The sequence below is a fragment of the Nestor notabilis genome, unplaced genomic scaffold, assembly GCF_000696875.1.
Source record: "Nestor notabilis isolate BGI_N333 unplaced genomic scaffold, ASM69687v1 scaffold35888, whole genome shotgun sequence".
Taxonomy (NCBI): Eukaryota; Metazoa; Chordata; class Aves; order Psittaciformes; family Psittacidae; genus Nestor; species Nestor notabilis.
In genome coordinates, this window is record NW_009940264.1 from 1 (window position 1) to 24,288 (window position 24,288).

General features: G+C 38.3%; 2 protein-coding genes across 2 annotated transcripts; one reads left to right on the top strand and one right to left on the bottom strand.

Annotated features, from left to right (window-relative positions):
- Positions 1–1,294: 1,294 nt before the first annotated feature.
- POMP (proteasome maturation protein) lies at positions 1,295–8,642 on the top strand (the record flags this gene model as incomplete). Its single annotated transcript, XM_010020250.1, has 5 exons — positions 1,295–1,392; positions 2,290–2,350; positions 4,476–4,577; positions 6,345–6,438; positions 8,095–8,642. Coding segments are annotated over 5 exons (423 nt in total), but the record flags the coding sequence as incomplete, so codon positions are not given.
- Positions 8,643–13,489: 4,847 nt separating this feature from the next.
- SLC46A3 (solute carrier family 46, member 3) lies at positions 13,490–24,216 on the bottom strand. The gene is made up of 5 exons (XM_010020249.1): positions 24,025–24,216; positions 17,662–18,535; positions 17,168–17,251; positions 15,580–15,736; positions 13,490–13,753 (listed from the first exon to the last, which is right to left on the bottom strand). Exons 1-5 carry the CDS (start codon positions 24,214–24,216, stop codon positions 13,666–13,668), a joined length of 1,395 nt encoding a protein of 464 aa, XP_010018551.1. The 3' UTR covers positions 13,490–13,665.
- Between the last annotated feature and the right edge of the window lie 72 nt (positions 24,217–24,288).

Consider the following 24,288-nt stretch of genomic DNA (forward strand, 5'->3'; position numbering starts at 1 on the left):
GTGCTGTGGGCCGGGCCGCGGGCCCTCACTGTGGAAGGGGCGTCTCTGCCCGCGCCGCCCGGTCTTCGCTAGGCATCCTCTTGGGGCCGGGAAGGCGCGAAGGGTGCGTGGCCGCGGTTAAAGCCCTTTGCCTGGGAGCGGGGTGGGCCGAGGAGGCCCAGAGCTCTGGTGATGCTTGGCCTTTCGGTGCCAGGGGCTTCAGTGCCCCAGCCAGCGCGGCAGCTCTTGGGGTCGGGGAGGTGGTGCCTCGATCCCCTGTGGTGCACAGCAGTGGTATGGCCACCTGACACGGACTGGGCACTGGTGAGACTGGGGAGTGTTACTTTTAGGGAGTATTTAATGGTTTTCTCCTTATGTTTGATTCTCACATCTTGTACGTACTGTGTCTCTCTGTAATGCTCTCACAGCAGTCTCGGAAAGGTCTGGTTAGGGTTGAGTATGTGAGTTTGCTAATGCTTTACATGCATGCAATAACAGGTATCTTATGTTTTTCTAATAGCTATTAGGTTATTGACAGTTAAGATGTTAGTACAAAAGACTGTAAGTATAAACATGAATTTTTTATTGGCTCTGTCAGTGCTGCTGGGGGGAACTCTTGTACTGAACAGCTCATCACTGTCACCTTCCAGAATTCATTACACAGTGCTCTGTTGGTGGAGCAATTTTTGTGTGAACAGTCCTAAAATCACTTCAGTCAGATTAGGCAGGCTAGCATGAATTTAGCTGTCTGAGTTAAGATAGCTTTACTTAGTCTGTGAAGGTGGGTTTTTTTTACTGGTCTGCTACAAGTTACTTTCCTTTTCTGTTTGCTGTTTCTGTTAAGTGGCATACTAGACCACTTGAATATGCCTTGTCCCCTTTATGGCAGCCTTAAACCATAGATAAAGTCAGTTTGATCCTTCTTGATTGTTTCTGTGTGAAGTGAATGAAGAAATTCTTAGACATTTCTGTCCTGTCTGCTGAGCATAACCTGCCTTCTTCCATTCCATTTCTGCAGCCCAGGGAGGGAATGAACAAGGGGGAATTGTGAGTTTAACTATTTCAGCCAGATCCTAAATTGTGTTATCAATACTTCTAACTGTTACTAGACTTTCAGAAAGAATTCTGTTAGGTGGGGTTTGTGTTTTGGTGGTTTTGTGTGTTGTTTGTTTTAAAGAGACTCTAAAGTACATGGGTAGTTGTACATGGGTAGTTTAAGGAGTCTGAGCACTTTGTTTTATTTGCCTGGCCTCCTGTCCCAAACAGAAAGGATGTGGTTCTGTTAAAATAATCCTCACTTTTTCTTTTGTTCCAGGATTCCAGAGGCGCTGCTTCTCTGTTGAAGGATACTATCCCAGTTATTGACTTTTCAGCTTCAGGATCATTTGAAGGTTATGATCTTCTACGTAGAGGGTACACTTTACTTTTTATTATTGAATTGTGCTGCAGCCAATGTTGAACTTCAGACATAGGAAGAAAGTGTGTGTTAAATGTTGGCTTTTTAAAGAAGGTTCTTCGAAGGTGTGTCACAAAAGCTATAGCCTGAAGTGCACATATTTAATCAAATTGTCTTTCAAGTGTGAATTTTCCGTGAAACATCACTTCAAGAAATAGATAACTTTATTAGACTTTTACCAGTGTGATACTGCTCTTTAGAAAAGAGATGGCAAAGTATTAATAATTGAAATATATGGTAGTTTTAATATAAATGTATGTAAGTGCTGTAGCACTGTGGGAAATGCTGAATTTCAGCATTGTATAAAAAGTAAAGTTAATATAGTAAAAACAGTGGGCTTGGGTTTTGTCATTTTACATGAGTGCACAACTACATGTCTTGGATAATTAATGTAAAATAAGTTAATGGAGTTTAAAATGCAGATAATACAGCTATGAGTGTGTCTGGAGGTATGTGCAGTATTCAGCTGTAAAAACTTGGAGACTTCTAAAGTTAGATACCATGTAGCTTGAACGTAAAAAAAAAAAATCTATGATGTTTTCATTTATTAATATTTTTCTCTGTTTTTGAAGGGGTCAAGTTAAAAACCTGTCATTTGGTTTTGTCAAACATAAAGAAAAAAAGATGCCCAAAATTTAAATTGTTTTTCTTCTGGTAGTGCTGTAGTTCAAAGTCTTATTTGCTGTTGCACTACTAAGCTTTTTTCTTTTCTTCAGTAGTTCAAACGGTGCTAATTGTGTGTCTCTTGGTTGACGTTTGTATCTGAGATTAGTTTTGGAATGTAACTTAAAACAATAACCCGGTTAATTTGAAGTTCAGTTTGTTTGGGTTTTTTTTTTTACTTGTTTTTCTAGTTTTACAAGTGTGAAAAGTGAATTGCTGCCCAGCCACCCGCTGGAACTGATAGAAAAAAATGTAAGTGTAATATCAAATACAGCCGTCTTTACTGTTCACTGATTATGAAGTTTAAATTAACAGCGTGCCTACCTGGACTTTTTTGTGTGGTAACAAATCAAGAGCAGGGCCCTGCCTTTAACTGAATAAAGATTTTCAACAGTAATATTTTATTTATACAAATAACGTTGTTGGCAAATGTGTTTAATGGCAACCTCCCACTTGTGACTCTCTTCACTTAAAGTATGTAAATAGGCTTCCAAATAGGGATTTATGTAATAACTTTTAGATGACTAAACCTTACTAAGCTAGTTTTGTATGCAGCCTCTGTAGTTAGGTGGGGGGCACACCTGTCAGTTCTGGAAGGCTGATCCTCCCATTTTGTCTGTGGATTTACCATGTATCTTCATTTTCAGACTTCAGGTCTGTCAACACAAATATTTTCATTAAATTACTCAATCCCATGTAGAAGTTTTACACACACCGTTTGTCCTAAGTATCCACAGTCTTGTCTGGCTTAGTCATCATTTGTGGACCACTTAAGAGTGGACTGTGAACCACGGGTTGAAGGTAAGGGCAGACTAAACTGACTGCCTTGGCTAAATAGCTAGTTGAACTGAACCTCGTATCTGGTGCCTGTTTTGTCAGCACAGAAGAGTTGATGCAATAAAATGTCCTAATGTAAAGGCAGTATTTGGATAGAAGGTTGCAAATTGCTAAGCTAATCAGCATGATGAGGTCCAGTGTAGTATTCTAATTCTAACCAGTGGTGGTGTTGTCTTGAGTTAAAGGGTGATGTTAATGTGACACCAACTTCATAAGCTTATTTATAAATACTGTAAATGTTTCAGAGCTATTAATTGATTTTTCTAGCTGTGTTATAACTTAGTTTTTAACTCTGTTTTGCTGTATGAAAACCTGCGTAATTAAAAGATTACATGCTAGAGAGAAAAAAAGTACAGAGATAATTAGAACAATAAGAAACAAAAATAATTAAAACACATAGGAAGAATGCGAAACTTAAGTTGTTTTTCCCACATATTGTTTGGATTGTTTTTCTGAAAGGCAGATTTATCCAAAAATTATTTTTGTGTACATTTGAATAGGAGAAGACTTGTCTTGGCCTGAGACAGTGAATGGTTATTTTTACTGCCATAAATTGTAGGTTATTCATGTAGCAGTAGCTACCCAGATAAGGACCCCTACTTTTATGAAGTAAAAGAAATGGAAAAATAACGTGACCAGAATTGTAAGATTAGGATAAGGCATATAAATAGTATTTTCTGATAACTTTTGAAGAACATGCAATATAGGTTATTATGAAGAATGTGTGTATTACGCCTTTGACTGCTGTTTTCGAGATACCTTCACATAAACTAGGTGATACTCTTGTACTAGTAAGCTTTTGTCATGATGATGGAGTACAGGTTTTAAAATAAGAAGCTTGCAGCTTTTGTTTTACTTTACAGTATTGTATTTTGTCATGTAGTCACTACTGTAAAAGCCAAATTTGAGACTGGATTACTCAAGCTTAAATTTAACCTTAAGTATAAATTCCTTTTGTGTACTTCAGGGTTCATGAGCCAGCACTTTTTGATTAAAAGAACCCTCTATTGAATAGATTTTCTTTGTTTTACTGATCAGTTTTAGAGCAGTTAGTAAAATTAAGAGCTTTCTTTAGCTTTTCAGAGTCACACAAGTATATGTGGTGCTCTGTCTCCCTACTTGATCAGAAAAGAAGTATTTCAAGTGTTTTCAAGTAGAGTCTTTGATGGCTAAAATAGCGTCAACTGTGGTTTTTAAGATTGCGTTCTTCCTTTAAACCAGACTTCCAATTCATGCTGACAATATTGCAGTAAAGTAGTGCAAAACTACACCACTTGGTGGTGTTACATGTCCTGCTTGTCTGAAGTAAGAAAATAAAATTGCTGCTATTGGTTTGTAATAAAATCCAGCAAAAATTCATTTTGGTTTCATAAAACAGATATTACCACATCATTATCTATTGTGTACGTTTGAGACACACGTAACAGTATGACTTAATTTTTACATACAAATTTAATAAGCATTAAGTAGGATGTAACAAATATCTTCTACGGCTATACTTGAAAGTAACTTCTTTTAAAATCAATATTGGTTTTGATAGTTCCAGTTAAATCAAGATAAAACGAACTTTGCCACGCTGAGAAATATTCAAGGACTTCATGCACCTTTAAAGCTGCAGATGGAATTCAGAGCAGTGAAACAGGTAGGCATTTTCATCCAACTGGTGTAACTTAAGCCCCTTGTTTATCTTGGAACATGCTTTCAGAGAGACATCTTTGTTGAAATACTTTATGTTTCCAAATGAAATTATTTCACTGGACCACTCTTACTAAAACAAACTAAGCAAACTCTGCAATTAATAGTCCCCAGAACAGCCAATATGCTGAAGGTTTTCAGCTGCTGTTTTTTCATTGTTTACTTGGTGAAGTGGTAACTGCTCTAGCTTTTCTGTTGACTAGCATTCTGTAAGGCTTCAGAGAAAAGTAGGAATAATTGACTATTAATTCCTAATATTAATACTCTCCTCTATGAAAAGGGGAATCTCTGTACCTTTAGGGAGAAGTGATTTAGAGGTCTGAAACAAGTAGTGGTTTGGGAGTGGATATAGAGGTAACATGAAACCTGATACAGTGCTTATTTTGTTCTGCAGCCTTTCTTGTAGATCGGGGGAGGTTTATAGGGAGTTAAGTTCAAAGGTTTTAACTCTTAGTTGGGCAGTTGTGTCTGTCTCCTTTTTCCTTCCTATCTCCTAGGATGGAGAGCAACTGGAGAGAGACTGACTTTGTCTCTTAAGAATCACAGAAAGCTCATTAGTCCTAGTAAACCTTATTGGCTTGTAGAAGGTTGTGAAGCTATTAAGAGTTGTTTTTCCAAATGAGGTAGAGCAATTCTGTACCCCCTCCAGTGGATCAGTTGCTACTGAACCACAGTGAGCTGCATTAAACTTTACAGAAATTACTGGTCCAGAAGATGTAAAAGACAGGATGTGTGAAGACATTCTTTGACTTCATCTGTGCCGTCTCATGACTTAGGTTAGCACATGGCAGAAAACAGGGCAGGTGAGGGTAGCCTGCTAGTTTGTCTCAGGTATTCTTGGGGGATAAATGGAGGAAACATGTTCTCTTGTGCTTTAATTTCACTTTCCTAAAATATTTACTGGAATAATATGTTTGAACTTCTAACAGTTGTACCAGTAGTGCTATGGAAATCTTCAACCTATTTTGTGTGTTTGATGGCTACGTGATAATTTTATGGTAATAGTATATGTTCGTGATATAACTGAAGTATCACTATTAGTAGTGAATGAAACTGTAAGTACAGATATGCCATTCTCAAGAGTATTTAGGATCTGAATGTTATGTGTACCACTCAGGTTTTTTTTTTTTTTGTAATACTGTGGGTGAAGGGTACAGAAGAGTGTTTAAAGTAACTGGGAGTGGACCTAAAGCTTAAAAAATGGTGGGGATCGGGGAAATAATTGTGATTTTGATTAACTGCAAGGAGGATTATGTTTAGATGTGAAAATAAATACAGCTCTTCCACTGACATTCCTGACTTGTGTTGGAGATGTAGGAAACTTGGAATGTGGTTTTCAAACACTGCAGTATATGTCAGTTGCCCAATACTGACCCCAAGGTGTAGGTGTGTTTGTTGCAGTGAGCCTCCCCAGCTTTATGTGGTAACAGAGGAGGACAAAACCTCCTCTTTTTTTATCTGTATGCTATTTGCTGTAGTAGCTACACTGCAGTGAAAGCCACAAATCTAGTGAAAGGTTGATCTTCTCAAAACAATAGATGGTGGTGTTCTAGGTTTTGCTATCTTTGTGTGCCAGTAGTTCTCTTATTTCATTGTTGCTTTTGAAGAAAGAAGTGACTTTGTGTGTTGCTTTTCTGTCTCTTCAGTCTGAGAAATACAAATATAAACTCCCTTCAATTTCAGACTTGCAAAAAAGACTCTTGTCTTTTTACAGGTCCAGCGCCTGCCATTTCTTCACAGCTCAAACTTAGCACTGGATACTCTGAGGGGAAATGATGGATCCATCAGTTTTGAGGATATCCTTAATGGTAATTCCATTGTTTTGAATGTTATGGAAACATTTAAAGATAAAATTTGAGAACTGTGAAGTTCTTTGCCTCTATGGAATAAGAGAATTAAACACAAAATAGGGAAAAATTGAATTCCTAAAGGCAAAGAAGCACTGGGGGAAGGAGTAATAAATGTTTTTCAGCTGTTAGTTATGTGGAAATGACTCTGAAATACTGAGTAAGACAGGATTTGCTTGTAGGCTGGATTTCTAAAGGAGTAGAAGATTATGCATTTATGTTGTATGCCTGTTTCCCCTTAAACTTTTGAACTACTTGTGCAGACTTTGACAGGTGGAGGTTACAAAGATACGAAGTTTTTGTAAGTCCTATAATTAAAGCTAGAGGAGAGATCCTGAACTAATGAACCAGAGATGTGGCAGGGGTGTTCTCCCCAGAATGAACCGAGCAGTTGGCAATTCAGTGGTGAACTGCTGCTGACTGACAGTTGGCATGTGTGGAATAAAATAAAGCTGGAAAATTGGTTTAAAAAAAATCTTTCTAGCTGGTAGCTAAAGACATGGAAGGAGGCAGAGGGTATACTGAGGAGGGATTGGGGAATGGAAAAAGCCAGGGAGATATGAAACTGGAAATAATGGAGGGGTAAGTGGGAATCTAGAAGTATGAGGTAAACCTGGGATTATTTTCTGGAATGGATTTACAGGGAGCATGGGTTATTGTGGTAGAGCAGTGTCAGCCATAATTTATAGGAATTTGGTTATTTATCATTCATTGCTCACAACAGGCTGTCACATATAGAGTGCTAAGGAGTGAGTGGATTAAAATTGGTATTGAAAAGGTTCTATTTATCGTCAGGGGCTGGATTAGATACTTCTGATGTGTCTGGAGTAATCTCAGGCATTACTATGCCTTACGTGTGGAAGGAAAACACACTGATACACCCATAAGGAGAGGTGCATTTCTTCCAAAGTGCAGTCACAATTTTTTTTTTGTGGGTTTCTTTTTGTTTGTTTGGTGGTGTTTTTGTGTGTGTGTCTGTTTGTTTGTGGGTTGTTTTATTATTAGTAGTACTACTTTAATTTTTTGTATGGTAATGTAGTTCATACTGTCGGTATTGGTATCTCTTGTGTCCTCTGCACACTTCTTGATAACCTTAGTGTACAGTAGCTAATGTTAGCCATACTTTACAGAGTGGAGGAAATGTTGGAGATACTTAAGGGCATAGAATTTCTGTGAAACTAGGCAGTTAGACAGAGAAGAGAAAGCATGAGTATGTCCCAACTAATAGAAGGGAGGAGTGTGAGTTCCTATTGTGCAGAGAAGTTGCATTGGAAAGAGATGTGGGATGTCTGTGGGGAAAAGCTTCACCCATACTTGAGTTTTCTTATTCACAAAACTCAGCTTTATGATTCAGGCTATAGGAGACTGCTGATGTAGCGCTGGTTGGTTTTACTTGAAGTGTGTGTGGGGGTCTTTAGGAAACACTGTTCCATTATAGATACAGTTGTTATCTGATCATTGCTTTGGATAGAGACCTGTGAGTTACAGATCTGCCTTGTCAGTAACTGTTGCACTAAGCATTAGAATGGGGGGAAATAAGGTCATGTTAATAGTTACTGTTGGTGTTTGTAACTTTGTAAAAGCCTCATGCCTTCAACTTTCTTTTTTTTCCCCCAGATCCTTCACAGAGTGAGGTTATGGGAGAACCACACATGATGATGGAGTATAAGCTTGGTTTATTGTAACAAAATGAACTCGACAAAAATGTTTTGTGTGTGTCTTTATACTGCAGATCTAAATACATGATACCCTGAACACACTGACACTCACAGTGTTAAGTAGTCCTACAGTTATTATTTGCCTTCCTTGATGAAAAGGCACATTAAATGTTTAAAGTCTACAAACTGTTCTGTGCTTGTTGTGACTTATATAAATGTCCTGTAACTAGGTACTTTAAATAATATGTTTTCATACACTGCTCAGGACAATAGCTTCTTAACTATGGAAATGCTATATATGTATACAAGAAATCCAAAATTACCCATGCATTTTAAAACTGATTACTGTAGGTAAATGCATTTAACAGATGTTCTTGCAGAAGAACTTTTTAAGGGGGAAAAGAAGGTGTTTTCCGTTGAGTAACTCTTTGTTCATGACAATTTCCATACACTTTTTAAACTATTGAATAAAAATTTGCTATAAGTGCTTTTGCGTTCCAAAATATATTTCATCATAAATCCTCCTATATACGCTTTATCCCTTCCCTCTTGACAGTTTTGCATGAGTGAGCCATTAAGCTTTTGTGTGGAATTGGAAGTGATCATTGTAAAAAGGGAGTTAAAGGTCTGGATTTTTTTTTTATCTGTATCCCTGAGAGGATATTCTGGTTTCTGAAAGTAGAAGCAAACTCTGCTTGGAGTTTAAAGAAGGTGCTTTAAAATCCATTTGGGAATGTAATACCAAAGAGCACTTTTAGACTTGGTATTTTAGTATTTGGAGGTTAAGAAAGAGCTTAGTGCCTAATTAGGACAGTACTTAATAAAGCTGATGCAGTGAGAAAATGAAGATAGAGTGGTAGTAGATGACACATACGGAATTCATTTTCTTTCTGGGTTTACCAAAATCAGATCTTAATTAAGAGCCAGTGAGACCTGTACTTAAATACAGCTTTTAAAGGAGTGGGCCATGGAAAGGGGTTTGTGTGCTTAAGTTGAGGGGGTTGTGTGTAATTAAATTTGGGGTTGTAACCATTTTTCTGATGCCATACGTGCGCATGTGTCATAAATCCTGCAAGGTAGCTAATGTGATGTGGCATACTAGGAGGAAAAAAAAGTCTGTGCTTCAAAAGATGTTGTCTTTCGTCATATGTGGGGAGCTTTAAACAATATTTTTAAGACAGGAACTGTCTTTATTCAGCAGGCTTTAATGACTTGGTTAAGCTGCCAAGTGCACCTAGTGTTCTGTTGTAGGTGATTTTAGCAGAAATGTTGCTGTAAACCTCTTTCCACAATCTCAAGTATCTTGTGCTTAAAGCTGCCACAAATTCCCTATCCTTGTGGGCCAAAACCTCTAGCTTTTGTCCTGTAAATTTTATAATGTGTTTATGTTCATCTGTTGCAAAACATTGCAGCAAATTAAAAACATTGAGATAACATGGTATGAGACACCTTACTGGTGGTTTTATATTTAGACTTGATTCAGGTAAGAAGTGAATCTTCTAGAATTATTTCACTTGAGAGTTGTGGAGATTAGAGGCTTGTGCTATGAAATACAAGTTATTTCATTTGTATTTTTTGCTCTCTGAGGTTAGACATAGGACCAATAAATTGAATGTGCAAGCATGGAACTACTTGCTATGACATTTTATGATTGACAAGTTTCTTGGCAGTTTTGTATAAAGCAAAAGTAAACTCTTATAAAGCAAGCTCGAGGTTCAGTAGGCCTTGTATTGCTAAAGGATCACAGAAGGGTTGAGGGATTACCTTGCCACTTCTGGGATAAATTAAGGCACAGGCATGGATTTTAGGAGGATTTTTAGGTCTGCCTCGCTATCAGCACCATTACAACTGATACAGAACAATCCCAAAGTTGTACAGAGTTACTGGTACCTTGTAGCTTCCTGCTTCAGTGTGCCCAACTAGCTGGCCTTTCCTGGTGTTCATTGAAAGATGAATACTATTGTATCTGAGCAAAACTACATTAAGACAAGTATTTTAACTAGGGTTTCTCACAGATTACAAGGTTGGATGTAATTTCTAGGTGGTTTTATTCATTATAATCTTGGGTGAGATCAAGCCAAATTCAGAGCAAGGAGGTTAAGTTGTTCATTATATCTGCAAGGAAGCTGATTTTAGGTGTAAGCCAGGCTGGAAAGCAAATGGTATGTGTAAGAGACATCCAAGAGCAAATGGCATGTGAGCAAAGCACTTGCAGATCCACTGGCCACGCAGGCTGCTACACAAACCTCCATGCTGACTTCTTGCACAGGCAGTGCTCTCCCTGCTCTGCAATTCCTCACCTCCTTTTAGTGCTGGTGTTTTGGAAAGCATCCTTCTCTCAAAGTGCAGGAGGAAGGCAGAAGCGTATCTTCCTGCACTGCTGTTTGTTACAATCCTAGAATACCAGGTTGGAAAGGACCTCAAGGATCATCTGCTCCAACCTTTCTAGGCAAAGCATGACCTAGACTAAATGTCCCAGCACCCTGTCCAGCGAAATCTTAAAAGTGTCCAACACTGGGGAATCCAACACTTCTCAGGGAGGTTATTCCAATGGCTGATTGTTCCCATTGTGGAAAGTTTTCCCAGATGATACCATTGTTCTGATAATTCTGTTTACATAAAACATTCCTCCACCAGCCATCCCATTGGCCATTTGTCAAAAACTAGGCAAGAACTACAAATACAACGTAAGTGTTAGAAAACCAAATTTAATTATCAGTGTCAAAATAATTTGCATTTATATACAAATAGAACAACTATTATAAACTTGGAAGATTTTAATAATCTGAAGTGCATTAGTACCTGGTTTCTTTACCTTGTACCATACTAGGCACTTTAACATGTCCTTCATGTGTTTTGACCTACACTTACAGCCAGTTCTTCATACTGCCCCTACAGAAATGCTTTGCAAACAGCAAGTACTTTGTACAGCAAAATCAAACTGTAACAAAGCCATTCCTGAAGTGTACGTGCTTGTTCTTATTTGCACCAACACACTGCCACTGCAGAACTGCTGTGCTTTGTTGTCACCTTCTGAGTGCCAGCAGAGGTGTGTGCTGCAGCAGCAGAAGTGAAGACATGCAGCCCTACTTCATTTGCTTTACTTTCTCAGGCAGTTTTGTGTGAAATAGTTAATTTCATAAAGCCTTACGGAACTGCATAATGAAGAGGCAAGGAAGACAATGTAATCTTTGTGCTGAAATCCTACACTAGCATTCTCTTAATCTCTCAACAACTACTCATTATGTTTTGGACCCACTGATTATTATAAAACTCAGCTCGCTCCTCCAACAAGTTGGCAGCAACTTGGGCAGCTCAAGGGAGCAAAGCTGACTAGTTGTATTTACTGGCTAGTATCTAAACTTTAATTGCCAACTTCAGCCTTGGTAGTTCAGGAAGTTAAGAGCTGGCTATAGCTGTTAGCTGTGTAAATATTCATTCCCCGTGCCCTGGATAAACAGCACTGTTTTCATCTATGACAGGGAGGCAGTAGTCTCCTGCATAATGTAAACCCTTCTCTACCTTACCAAACTTCTCCATGATCACAATACATAGCTTGGAAAAAAATGCTGTCATTCAAACAAAAACGATGTACAATAGTAACATCATGAGGTGGTACTGGTATTTTTTGGTGGAGTACCACTGAGAAGTTCTGCAGAAGTACTGTAAGCAGATGATTGATTATACAGAATATGCTATGTCTGTCTTCATTTTTATGCTACACTGTGTGTGTGTGAAGTCAGTTCACACATCATAGTTGCTTTCCTGGAGTTTTTCTTCTGTAAATGTCAACTGCTTTACATCATTTTGACTTCTCTACATTATCTGTTTTGGGGATGAGAGTCTCATACAACCTACCTGTGCTTTCAGGGATCAGAGCAGTATTGGCTGTCAAACTCTTACAGAAAAAAACCACATGGCAGTGGTCCTTAGCATGGTGTTTTATTTACACCATGTTTAAAAAAAACCCATGGTGTTTTATTTACACACTTCTGCTGTGCATTCCAGAAGCTAATACTCTGGATAATTTCTACTTAAAGATCTCAAGCAAAAAGGTGAAGAGTCAACGCAGAAACCAATTCCCAGGTTTGGCAGCCTCAACAGTTTGCAGTGTGGCCCTAGGCAAGTCACTTGTCCTCTCTTAATTTCTCTTTCTCTGTAACAGGGAGGATAATATCTATTGTGGAAGGAGATTCTTAATAGTATTTGTAAAATGCTTTGAAGATGAGAAATGCTGTTGAAGTGCTCATAAATAATGCTGCATTCATTGCAAGATGATTAGATGCATGATTCAGATTTGGTCACCTCATTTCAGGGTTGTTAAAAAAATTATCAAAGGTCCACTGCAAAATTTCACTAGAGGAAACATTTAAGCCAAGTACAGGCAATTAACTAGAAAACAAGAAGGATCTATGGGAGAAGAAACAGGTCTCTGTATCCAGATCCTAATATATAGAAAACTATAAAAATAAATGTGCAATATGGCCTCTGCAAATTGTAGGCAAAGGCCTAACTTCACACTCTGCAAACTGGAAAGAAGTATGACATTTCTGTGTGAAAATCCATTTTAAGAACTAAGTCACAGACAAGGTCCACACATCATACATTAAACTTGCACAGACACTTTCTTGAGAACTGCAGAGCAGTAAGTCTACTTACAGCAGGTGCAAGTACTGCCTCCAGTTGGGTTGCTTTCTGAAAAGACTACCTTTTAGTTTAGTCATTTTAGATTGGTTTGGGGGCTTCACCATTAAGACAGGCCTATTAAGATGTACACAGTTGGATCGCATCCTCAGCTGGCATGAGCTCCACTGGCTGCAGCAGAGTTGCCAGCACCCTTGGGGTTTTTCATAGACTCAACCAGGTTGGAAAAGACTTTTAAAATCACCATCCAACCTTTACTCCAGGACTGCCATATCACTAGGGGCCTCATCTACCTCGTTTTTGAGCACTACCAGGGACAGTGACTCTACCACTGCCCTGCGCAGCCTGTTCCAATGCCTCATCTCCCTCTCAGTGAAGAAATTGTTCCTACTATCCAATCTAAACCTCCCCTGGCACAGCTTGAGGCTATGCCCTCGTGACCTATCACTTGTTACTTGGGAAAAGAGATCAGCCACCTCCTCTCTCCATCCTTAGTTTCATGTAGTTGTAGAAAGTTGATAAGCTTATTGCTGTCACCCCAGTTAAAATGATACAAGATGCATCGCAGTCCACAGCTGACATTCTTAAACTGGAGAAAGGATAAGTGCAAAAAGTACCATCCTACCTTATTTTTTTTTGTTCATGGTGAAAGCAGCATTAAAATCTCCATTGCCAGCCTATTTGCCTAATGAAGTCTAAGAGCTAGCTTTATTAAAGTGCTAAAAAGACACTGGATATAGAGTGCTACCAGTTTAGTGCTTATTGCTGCAGGGCCACTTCGAGATTGCATCTGCAACTGTTGTGTACTCTCTGTGGTCTCTGTATGACATAATGGTCTCTGCCACTGCATGTCAGATTAGAAAATCCAAGTAGATGAATCCTTTGTTCAACTATCAACACTCTCTATGCTGGATACTTCTTCAGATACAAGCAGAGCCAAGTCCTCCTCATTCCAGCTTGTGCACAGAAGCCAGCTGTAAGACACAGATAAGATATCTTTAGCTGAGACAGTCAAGGATAGCATGCTGATTCAGCACCAACAAATGCACTTGATAGCTCTGTTACTGCCATCTTCTGTGGCTCAAAGCTGCTGAGGTATCCTAGTAAGCAAAGCAATGACAGTGCTTGCCCCTATTACAGCAATTAGACTATCATTACTATTATCTTTGATAAGCACTAAATACCTGGTTTATTACAGACTGGAACAACTACCCTTTCTGCTCTCAAACAGTAACACTGCATGACAGTATCAAAAGAAAGGTTCTAGAGAAAGGTTACTGAAAGGGTGGGATATCTGAAACACTAATGGCAGAAAGAAAAGAAAAATAACTTTCAAAAATCTATAGTGATGATGGACTACAGTCCTGATTGCAGGATGGACTAATTGATGGTAAATACCTGTTACATTCTGCATAGAAGAGAGTGCTTTCTTAGATTTCTCTACCATACATCACTCAACTAAACCCTCTGTTAATATAACTGATTTCCTCATTTTTTTATTACTCTACTGAAAAGTATTCACACACACAAGAATCCCTTGGGTCTGAGATCCATCACTACCTCAGTCTTAAGTTACCATTAGTGCAACTTAGAATCATAGAATAGTTTAGGTTAAAAAAAAACCTTTAAATGGAGTGGCCCAAAACTGAACACAGTATTTGTGGTGCAGTGTCACCAGTGCTGAGTACAGGGGGACAGTCACTTCCCTGGGCCTGCTGGACACACTATTTCTGATACAAGCCAGGGTGCTCCTGGCCTTCCTGGCCACCCTGGGCACACTGCCAGCTTCTCTGAATAGACTGTAAAACAATATAGTGAGGCAGGCACAGACTTGAAATTATGTGAAATGTTCTAAATCTAGAGCATTATCACTGCCTATTTAAAACTTAAAATGCAGCCGATGTAGAGATAAAGGCAATTGAGGTAAATCCTAAGCATTAGGAAAAAAGATGAAAGCAAGAGTACCACCCTCTTAGGAAAAAAAGTTTTCCCTTCCTGAGTATAAATCTATCTAATGAAAAGTGATCCTTCTGTCATTTAGATCTATGTTCTAGCACCCAAAAAAGATACCATATATTGGAAATAATGTAAAGTGAACTTCACTGCTGTGAATAGTCACAAATAACGATATTGCACTGTCAGTACTACTAGATGGTCATTAGATATGATTAGATGCAAACACTAGAGACTTGTTTTTTAAACATATCTAGAGGTTTATTCATATAAGCCCTTAAGTTAGTACAGAACTTTTACAGATTTTAATAGTACTGGGTCACAAAGTACCCATGACCAAGGACCAGGACGGATAACTTTCCATTAAATTCACTGGGTGATTGGTGATGTTTATAACCCTCACTAACATCTAGAAGAGCTCAGATTGCAAAATTAAACTCATGCCTTTCAAGTGATCTACTACTTTTGTTCTTCATGAAAGACTTTGCTGTAAGAAAGACCATGTAAAGATCTCAAAGCAAGGGACAAACACAACGTGCAGTCAAGGGTACAGCGTAATACTAGTAGTACATTCAGGGTAGATTTCAGTTTGGGGGTATTAGGTGGCAAGTTCACAACACAATGCTGAGGGGATGTAGATGGATCAGGGCCTGAATGGGGCTGATGATGGGAAATCTCCAGCAAAGGTGTAGAGGGGTAGGTGTTGAGAGAAAAAGCATGAAACTAGAGCAGACTAGAAAATACTGAAGTTTGAGAACTACTGCATTAAACCATTCAGGTCTAACGCACTTCAAAACAAAAATTACTGGCAAAAGCAGTCAGAAGCACCCCCTTGATCCATACTTACCATAGGGCAGCCAGTGGAATTAGACAAAGCCCTGCTGATAGGAGGAAGCTAAAGCCTGAAAACCATGCAACAGTAGCTGCATAGAGAACATTAAAAACTGAAAGTGAAATAGTGCCGATCACAACTTCTAAACAGGCAATACAAGCAAACACAGCACCTGCCAAAAACAAATGGATGAATTACAAACAGAACAATATAAAACTAAATCCCTTTCAAAGTACTGAAGTTTTTAAACTTGTTTTGAAAGATCTATCTACAGTATTTTTGCTGGTATGCAAGTATCAAGCATCCGAGTATCATGACTTCACTATCTTCTGTGGGGACTCCTAGAAAAGACTTGGCTTTTGAATGATAAAACCCCCAGCCAAAGAAGCAAAAAAACCCAAAAACCAATTTCGCTGATCAAAACTATTTTTCTTTGCTACTCTTATGTCACTATACCTGCTCTCTTGAATCTGCTAATCACATGAAGTTTAAACTGCTCGTCCCCATTAACCATGTTCTACACATCTCCATCCCTTACCTCTTCCCATTTTCCTCTCAATTTTTATTCTTCCCTGTTTCTTCCTTCTCTAATATTTACTCTTACATGTGGAAAAGGCTCTGATACAACAAAGACTGCTGGTTCAGCACAAAATCATCTCCTCAATTTTGAAAACAAAGAAACAACTTCTTTTTGCACTGAACTACCCATTGGGGTGGCAGCCTATCCCATCAGTGTCTTCTTAAACACATTTTCCTAAGATGCATTCATATTTCTGAGACCATAAACAAAATCAAAATAGGTAAGCAGAAAAGGATGACCAGGGGCAACCTGATTCCTGCATCAAACTACTCAAGTAGCCAAAGCTCTGAAGAATGCCAAGAAACTACAAAAACAAAGGTGTATGTTAGCACAGTTAAGTACAAAGAGATCTTTGTTTCAGTGTGTAAAGATAAGACTTTTAAAAAAATAAACCCAAACAAATTAGGAGAATGCTTCTAGAAAGTGTATGCTCCTCAAAAGTGAAATATGGGATACTAGAGCCACACTTTGAGGCCTGACATGCTTTTTTTCTGTGTTTCCTAAGGAAAGGACTTCGAGAAGTAATACGTTACATCTTTCAGGGCCCCTGAAGGCACCTGTGAAGCCACATACATAGCTCAGGATCCAAGTCTAATTGTTTTCAAGTGCCTTGAAGGTTGACCACCTACTGCTTACTTTTCTAAATTGTTAAGTGTGACATTGACTGAATAACAGAAATATCTCTCTCTCTGCATGCCAAATCTTGTGAATGTAGAAGCACTTGTAAAATCGCAGCGGTATAAATCTTGAGCATTTCTCTGCTTCAAGTTCCTCATGGTCTTTATTTTTAAAGTAATACCTCCTTTGAATGTTCAAACTCGCAGTAGTTTTAAAACATGTTGTTTATATTAAATCCAGAATCAAAATCCATTAATATCATGACACAGGGTCATATTATAGGGAACTTGAAAGAAAAGGAGTCTTAAAATGCCAGTACATATCTGTTTGTTTAAAGGTAGTCTTGGTGCATCTCTGTTCTGAAATACCATATTATTATATTGTTTAAAACCAAATTCTACTTACCCTGTTCACCAGTGAGAACCACTTTTGACAGCATGGCTCGGAGAACAGGAATAGGCATAAAGCAGAGCAAAGACGGCACTCTTACTGTAAAACAATGAATCAGTCATGAGATCTTGAAGTAAAAAAACCTACGGGATTTTACCAATACACTGCAAATGAATTAGTCTTATCTTCTGAATGCTCAGTTCCCCATAGAGTAAAAGGCAATAGAAAAGTCAAACTAAACATGCACTGAGAAACAATTATCCAAGTGCAGAGAAATTAGTAAATCTAATATATCCATATGTTACTAAAACCAAATCATAAGCAAGTAATTCCATTCTCTCTCCACACATTTCATATTTTAACTATATCCTAAATCAGTCTAACCAACCTTGTATATTTTACCTCTCTATGACCCTTTCAAGATGGTAAGTCCAGTATCTACCAACTGCAGTCACTACAGATAACATAGCAGTATTTTTATATATGTTGTTGACCATGAAACAACTCACCTAAAAACATGAGCAGGGTAGTTCTTGCAAAGGCAGCCATGATCATTCCTCCAATGTAAGAAAATATCCCAATAAAGACAATATAAATGTCTTTGAGACATTTAGAAAATAAGTAAACTCCAAGAAAACTGGTCAGCGAGATAGAAGTAGAGGCAGCTGCTCCATATCCAATGTATACTTCATCCCAGCACAGTGGCTCATCTAGCTCATACAGTGTAAAAAGCGAACTCCCACCAGTCGCAGTAAACAAATACATCATAAATGTAAAAAGCAACACAATTATTAAAATTCTCTTCTTGTAAGGGGAAGTTTTAAAAAGCATGTACACTCCAGAAAATGTCTCTTTAAGTAGTTCTTTACAGGATCCTGGTGCCTCATGCTGAAATTCAGATATACCTACTGTTTCTTCCAGAAAAAATATAATATAGATAATATTAACAGTGTGAAGCAGAGATGCTGTCACAAATGTCCATGTAAAGCCTATTCCTCTTAGAATATAGCCCGATGACAGCCCTGCCAATCCAGACACAATTCCAAAAATCAAATCCACCACAGCAATTCGTGTTGTTTTCTGCTTCTCATCATGACACACATCTGCTATATAAGCAAAACCTCCTCCAAGGAAAGTTGCTATACTCCCAAACAGTCCACTAATAAATGCAACCGCAAATAGGATAGAGAGTGACAAGGAAAAATATGATATTACAGTGAGGCAAATATTAGCAAGCAAAGCTCCCACTGATGGTAAAACTAAAGATCTTTTGCGTCCCTGGCGATCCCCATTAGCTACAATGACAAAGGCAACTATAAGGCTGGGAACAGCCCCAGTTAAGTCTAACTGCATATTAAAAAGAGAGGCTTTTTCTTGAACTACCTGGAAAGAGAAAACAAAAATGATTGTAAATACTATAATACATTGGAAAAAAATGTATATAATCTATAATAATATTACACTTGTATAATGATTAGCATGCAGTATAATGCACAGGACATATTTATAGATTATAAATTACTTTATAAACCAGAATACATACAATATAGATCTATAAAATTATGTGACATAATATATTATGCTGTAATAAAATACAGTACATTGTTTATGATAATGCATATTACAGTAATTGCTAAAACAAAGGAATTGCATATTCAAACACTCCTGCTTTTGTAATTTTACCTTTAATATTCCTCAAACATCCCTTGCTACATTTTAAGCAAGAACTTACTTCTTAAATTACAGACTTACTAATACTCTTGTTAGAGAAGTTTCAATAAAGGCAAGACAGCAATTCTTTTGAATGTGCATTTACAAGAGCACTTACAGCACTGGTGCTTATACTAAGTATCTCCTTCAGTACAGAGTAGGACAAAAAGACAATGTGTCTATTTTAATCCCTCAGAAATCAGTCGTAAACCAGTCTTTGATTGGGGAACACACCCCATGATCCCTATTCACAAGAGATCATTTTTCCTCCCAGATAATTGTAGTGAGAGGGGTTACAAGAAACAATTCACTGATGAGCACATTGTGCAAGTAAACAGATCAATAATTGCTCTGACATCCCAGTGTAAAACATTAATAACAACAACCACAAATGTGAAACATGGCATTAAAAATTATACTGCCTCACAGATATGTAAATTAACTATTTTTTAAAAACACTGGAAAGCTCCGGGTTCAGAAACTGTCCAGATCAGTGATGTCTCTATAGATATGCTACAGTTGGTATTCAAATAAGGAACAGCAACTAACACTATGACAATAAACTGTAAACACCCATTATGGGAAAAATTCCTTTTTAACAGGAGTATAAAAATCAAATGTAGCTGAAAAAACAACCAGTTAATGGAACACGAATGGCTACAGAAAAAAGAACTAAAGAAAAGATAATAATAATAAAAAAAAATGCTATCTTGTTATGAAGCCAGCTGCTAACTGATGCTCAGCAGGGCAATTCAGATCTTGCTTTCAATGCATTGATGCAGGCTAGACAGACAGAGCCATAAGAGCCCTCTCAAGGACAACCATCTGATAGAAGAGTAGGAGGGGAAAAGGTAGTAACTTAATTCACACAAACCCTTTATTCTCTGATAAACTTTCAGATGCAGAGAGTGAAGTCACTCTGAAAGTATTCTTGGAAGTTTTCTGAGGTATCCCACTGACTCAGGCAGGCATTGCACTCAACAGTCTGCAGCAGGTACAGCCCTGTAAGTCTTCCCAAGTCATTCTCAGCCTATACTCAAGCCATCTATCTGCCCCGTTTCAGGTGTTTCCTCTGCAGCTAACAAAATCCTCACTGAGTAGCATTCAAAAGATGAGAGAACCCTAGAATTTCCAGGGATGTACTTTGGGCAATCTTTAAAGCTGCTGAATGCTTTATATATTCATATTTGTAATTTACAGGCAAAGACCTTGAGATTCTAGTTCCATCTCTTCCTTTGTTTACAAGATACCAAGTTTTATTGCAAGAGGAAAATTCAACTGATCCTAAGGGCCGCAAGGAAAGCTCTCAAGATCCCCAGCACTCTGGAGTCTTTTACTTTCTACTTTCATGGTGTCTGACTACCTTAGGATTTGTGATGGATTCATCCACTAGCTAGCACTGTTGTCACCCTGAAAGGGTCAAACCCATAAAGACTGAACAAACCAAGATGGAAAATGATATTCTGATCTTTAACTCTCCCCTGCTGACAAAGAGCACTTGATGTAGTTACAGGCATTGCTTCTTTACTAGGATCATCATGTTCAAAGACATGTGCGTTAAACAAATGCTAATACATTAGAAATAAAACTGAATGTTATTATGTGTCATCTCAAACCTCATTAGCCATACAATACAAATTTTACTGCCAAATAATAATGAAGTGTAAAACTGAAGGAAAGCAGAGACTTGGGTTTCATTGTTTTGGAAGTAGTTGTGCAATATAAGGAACATGGCTACACACCCAGATACTGCAAATGACCATAAACTTGCTGACATCATAGATTTGTTTACAGACAGAAGTACAGGAAAACTCCATTTAGAGTGTAAGGCACTCAACTGCCTACTTTATGTTTTTATAAAGTCAATGAAAAGAAATACCTTCAGCTGCTTTAAAATCATATAACTTTATTAAATAATCAATGGAACTACATAACTTTGAAAAGAAATGTCTAGTTTTTTAATCTACAGATGCACTCTACTTGGAAAAGAAGTTGTACCCATGACGGACAGAAATAGTTCTTAAAATCACAGATTTCAAAATTTAAAGAATGAAAATGAATAAGCAATTTGCTTATTGAAGGATTATATTAAGACAGAAGTGTAGCACCTAAGGCTGAAGAGTGTACAGGACATAATAAACTAACAGGCTCATAAAATTGAAAATGCATGGATTGGATAATAAATAAAGTGGATGATAAATAATGTTTAACAAGATAGCTCTTTCTGAGATAATGAAAAAACAGAAGTAATTATCCAAGCCAATGATTAAACTGCTTCAGCTTGTATTCAAATGACCTTTGAACTCATTTTATTGTAAAATGACTAATTTCCTTCATAATCATAGAATAGTTAGGGTTGGAAAGGACCTTAAGATCATCTAGTTCCAACCCCCTGCCATGAGCAGGGACACCACACACTAAACTGTGTCTCCCAAGGCTCTGTCCAACCTGGCCTTGAACACCACCAGGGTTGGAGCATTCACAACTTCCTTGGGCAACCCATTCCAGTGCCTCACCACCCTCACTGTAAAGAACTTCTTCCTTATATCTAATCTAAACTTCCCCTGTTTAAGTTTGAACCCATTACCCCTTTGTCCTACCACTACAGTCCCTAAGATCACCTCCTTTGACCTGCTGGTCACGCTTCTTTCTAAACGCTGCAAAGACTATCCATTTTGAACTATATTCTATTTTTTTGCAGGCTCCAAGTGATTTTTGTCTTCAATTTCCTTTTACATTTTGGTTTGAAATAGGTGAGATTAGTATAAAGCTTCTCCATTTTCAGAACGGAAGGATTTATATTAAATCAGCTATTAAGGGAAGTGTTCTTCAAAAAGTTAATGCCAAACAGGACCTGTTGGGAACACTCCTGACAGCAAAATTGACAACATCTGCAAACGTAAGTTAGTTAGGATGGTCTTGGAAAATCCAGAACGCATACTGCACATATCCTCAGAAAAGGGGTTGGGACCAAGTTACTGGATCTAGTCTTTGACCCATACACAGGAGTATTACACAGCACAGAGACCAGGTACTGCTGAAATTAATGGGGATTTTACCATTCTTACACTATGCATTTTACATTCTTATACTATGATAACTAGTGTGGTACCAAAATGCAGACAAGACATCCAGACAAGAGTGTAATTGTTCAGAAGCTCATGCCCTGCTGGCAATCATTGAAATGGAGGGAATGGGAATTTGGCAGGAAAGGGAAATGAAGAGGTTCTATTGGTCATTATTCAACTACTGTCTTGAAAGAGTCGTGTTAAATATGAAGTTAATTATACTTTGTAACCTCTATGCCAAAAAAACTGTAATGTGTGAATTCAGCACCACATCACTCAGAGATGCTGCCTGAACTTCAGTTGAAATTAAGTACTCTGCTTCAGTGTTTTGCAAAAAGAAATATCAAAGTCTTATGTATCCTGAACCACAAGTGGTCACAATTTGAAAATCAGGTTGAATCTGGGAGCTTCCTGGCAAGTGAAAAGTGTAGAAATGTTTGTGAAATGTAGGTTTCTAGGTGGGCTCTGTGATTAGAACTGTATGCACAGTGTATGGTTATCTTAGAGCTGCTCCTTCCGCATGACAAAATGCCCAAACACAGCACCAAGTGTGGAGCCAATACTAAAGCAAACACTTTGGGGAAGTAATGTACAAGCATTCGTCAGACAATAATGGTTATTATCTCCTAATCAATTCCAGTGGGTGGCATACGGCTGATTGGTCAGCTGGACTACAATTCTATTGACCTTTTTCCTTTCACATTCTTTCTACTAGGACTGGCTTCTGTCACAGAAGGAAGAACCTATTCCATGCTAAAAATCCTGAATGTCTTTGAACACCTTCAGCCACTAAAAACGTTTTTTTACATACGACAAATGAGACAGATAATCTCAGGTGCTCAGTCTTGTGCATACAAAGCACATCAGAGGTTCAATCCTGGGGTGTGAGCAAAAATTTTCAAGTGCCACTTTTTCAGCAGCATAGGGAAATGCCCGTGACTGTTTCCATAACTCCATCTTCTGTGCAGTTTACAGTCTGAGTCATCTACTTTTCTGACCCTGCAATGGTTTCACGTTTGACTTAATCCAACCTAACTGCCACTTGCTGCCAAAGACGGTTCTGTTGCACCTCTTCTGGAAATGTGTTCCCTCTGCCATCCCCATGTTAGAAACAGCAACCATGTGGCCACACAGTGTGTCAGAGCAGTGCACTACTTCAGAAAAAAACAACACTCAAAAAGCAACAAACTCAAAAAAAGAGATGAGCTTTCTGTTGAATCAGGGCCCCAATCAAATCCAAATCATGACCTGTAACTGCAGAACTGCAATATACAACACAAGGAGGGAATAATGGGGGGAGAGAGGAAAGGAAAAGGACATATGATCATCTCTTCTGTTGGCTCTCCATACTTAACTTTGCTTAAGTGTAGCATTAAAACTTCGCTGGAAGTGCAATGGAGGAGATTCCAACCAACACCTAGCTATCCAGCATACCAAACTATGAAATAGTGCTAAACATGTAACTGACCACTCAGTGCTCTCACCTTGATGTCTTTGCATTTCAACAAGGCAGACTAGCGCTCTGAATGGTGAGACATCAATTATATTTGATTGTGCAAAGATCAGTTAATTTTTTTTCCACGTTTTAAAATTAGAGGGTTTTTTAAATTTTAATCTCCCCCTTTCCTCATCCTTGTAAATCATCTGAAATAAATATATTCTAAACTAGATCTTACTCCTGAAAATTACAGGACATTTGCTACACTTTACACAGTTACAAAGAACACTAGAAGTCACAAAAGACGGACTGATGGCTCATGAACACATGCACAAGTGTTACTGGAAGGAGGATCCCTCAGCTGTACCCACTGTAATGTCATCCCAATGCCAATTTGGTCCCAGATCTCTAAGATAATTTTCACCTCCTAAGAATTTATGTCAGCATCTGCCTGGAGACAAACTATTGCCTTTAAGGCACTCAACTACCTACAGTGCAGTACAAGAGCAATGAGACAGTAGTGACAGCAGGTTACAAAACCACTGCTTTTCTGTATATAAAAGGTTAAGTAAGGTAATACAAAAGGAGGTGACTCTGAGACAGCACGTCCTGGCTGTAAGTTTATTTACAATTGTTACTTATTTTCCCCCTCTTACCTTCTGCTCGATATAAGCCGGGCTACTTTTATTCTGCTCGCAGTGACTGACATTGCTATTGCTTACAAAAGTGGAATTGTACTCTTCTTCCCAGAGCTGCCGGTAGATGAACTGCTGCACCAGCGGGCTCGTCAGGGAAGACGCAAACACGTAGACGAAAATGACAGGCTCCACAAACAAAACCTTCCTCATTTCTGGGCCTCGGGTTTAATCCTGTGTATCAGAAAACAAAACGCAGTTACTCTCAGGACACGAAAGCACACC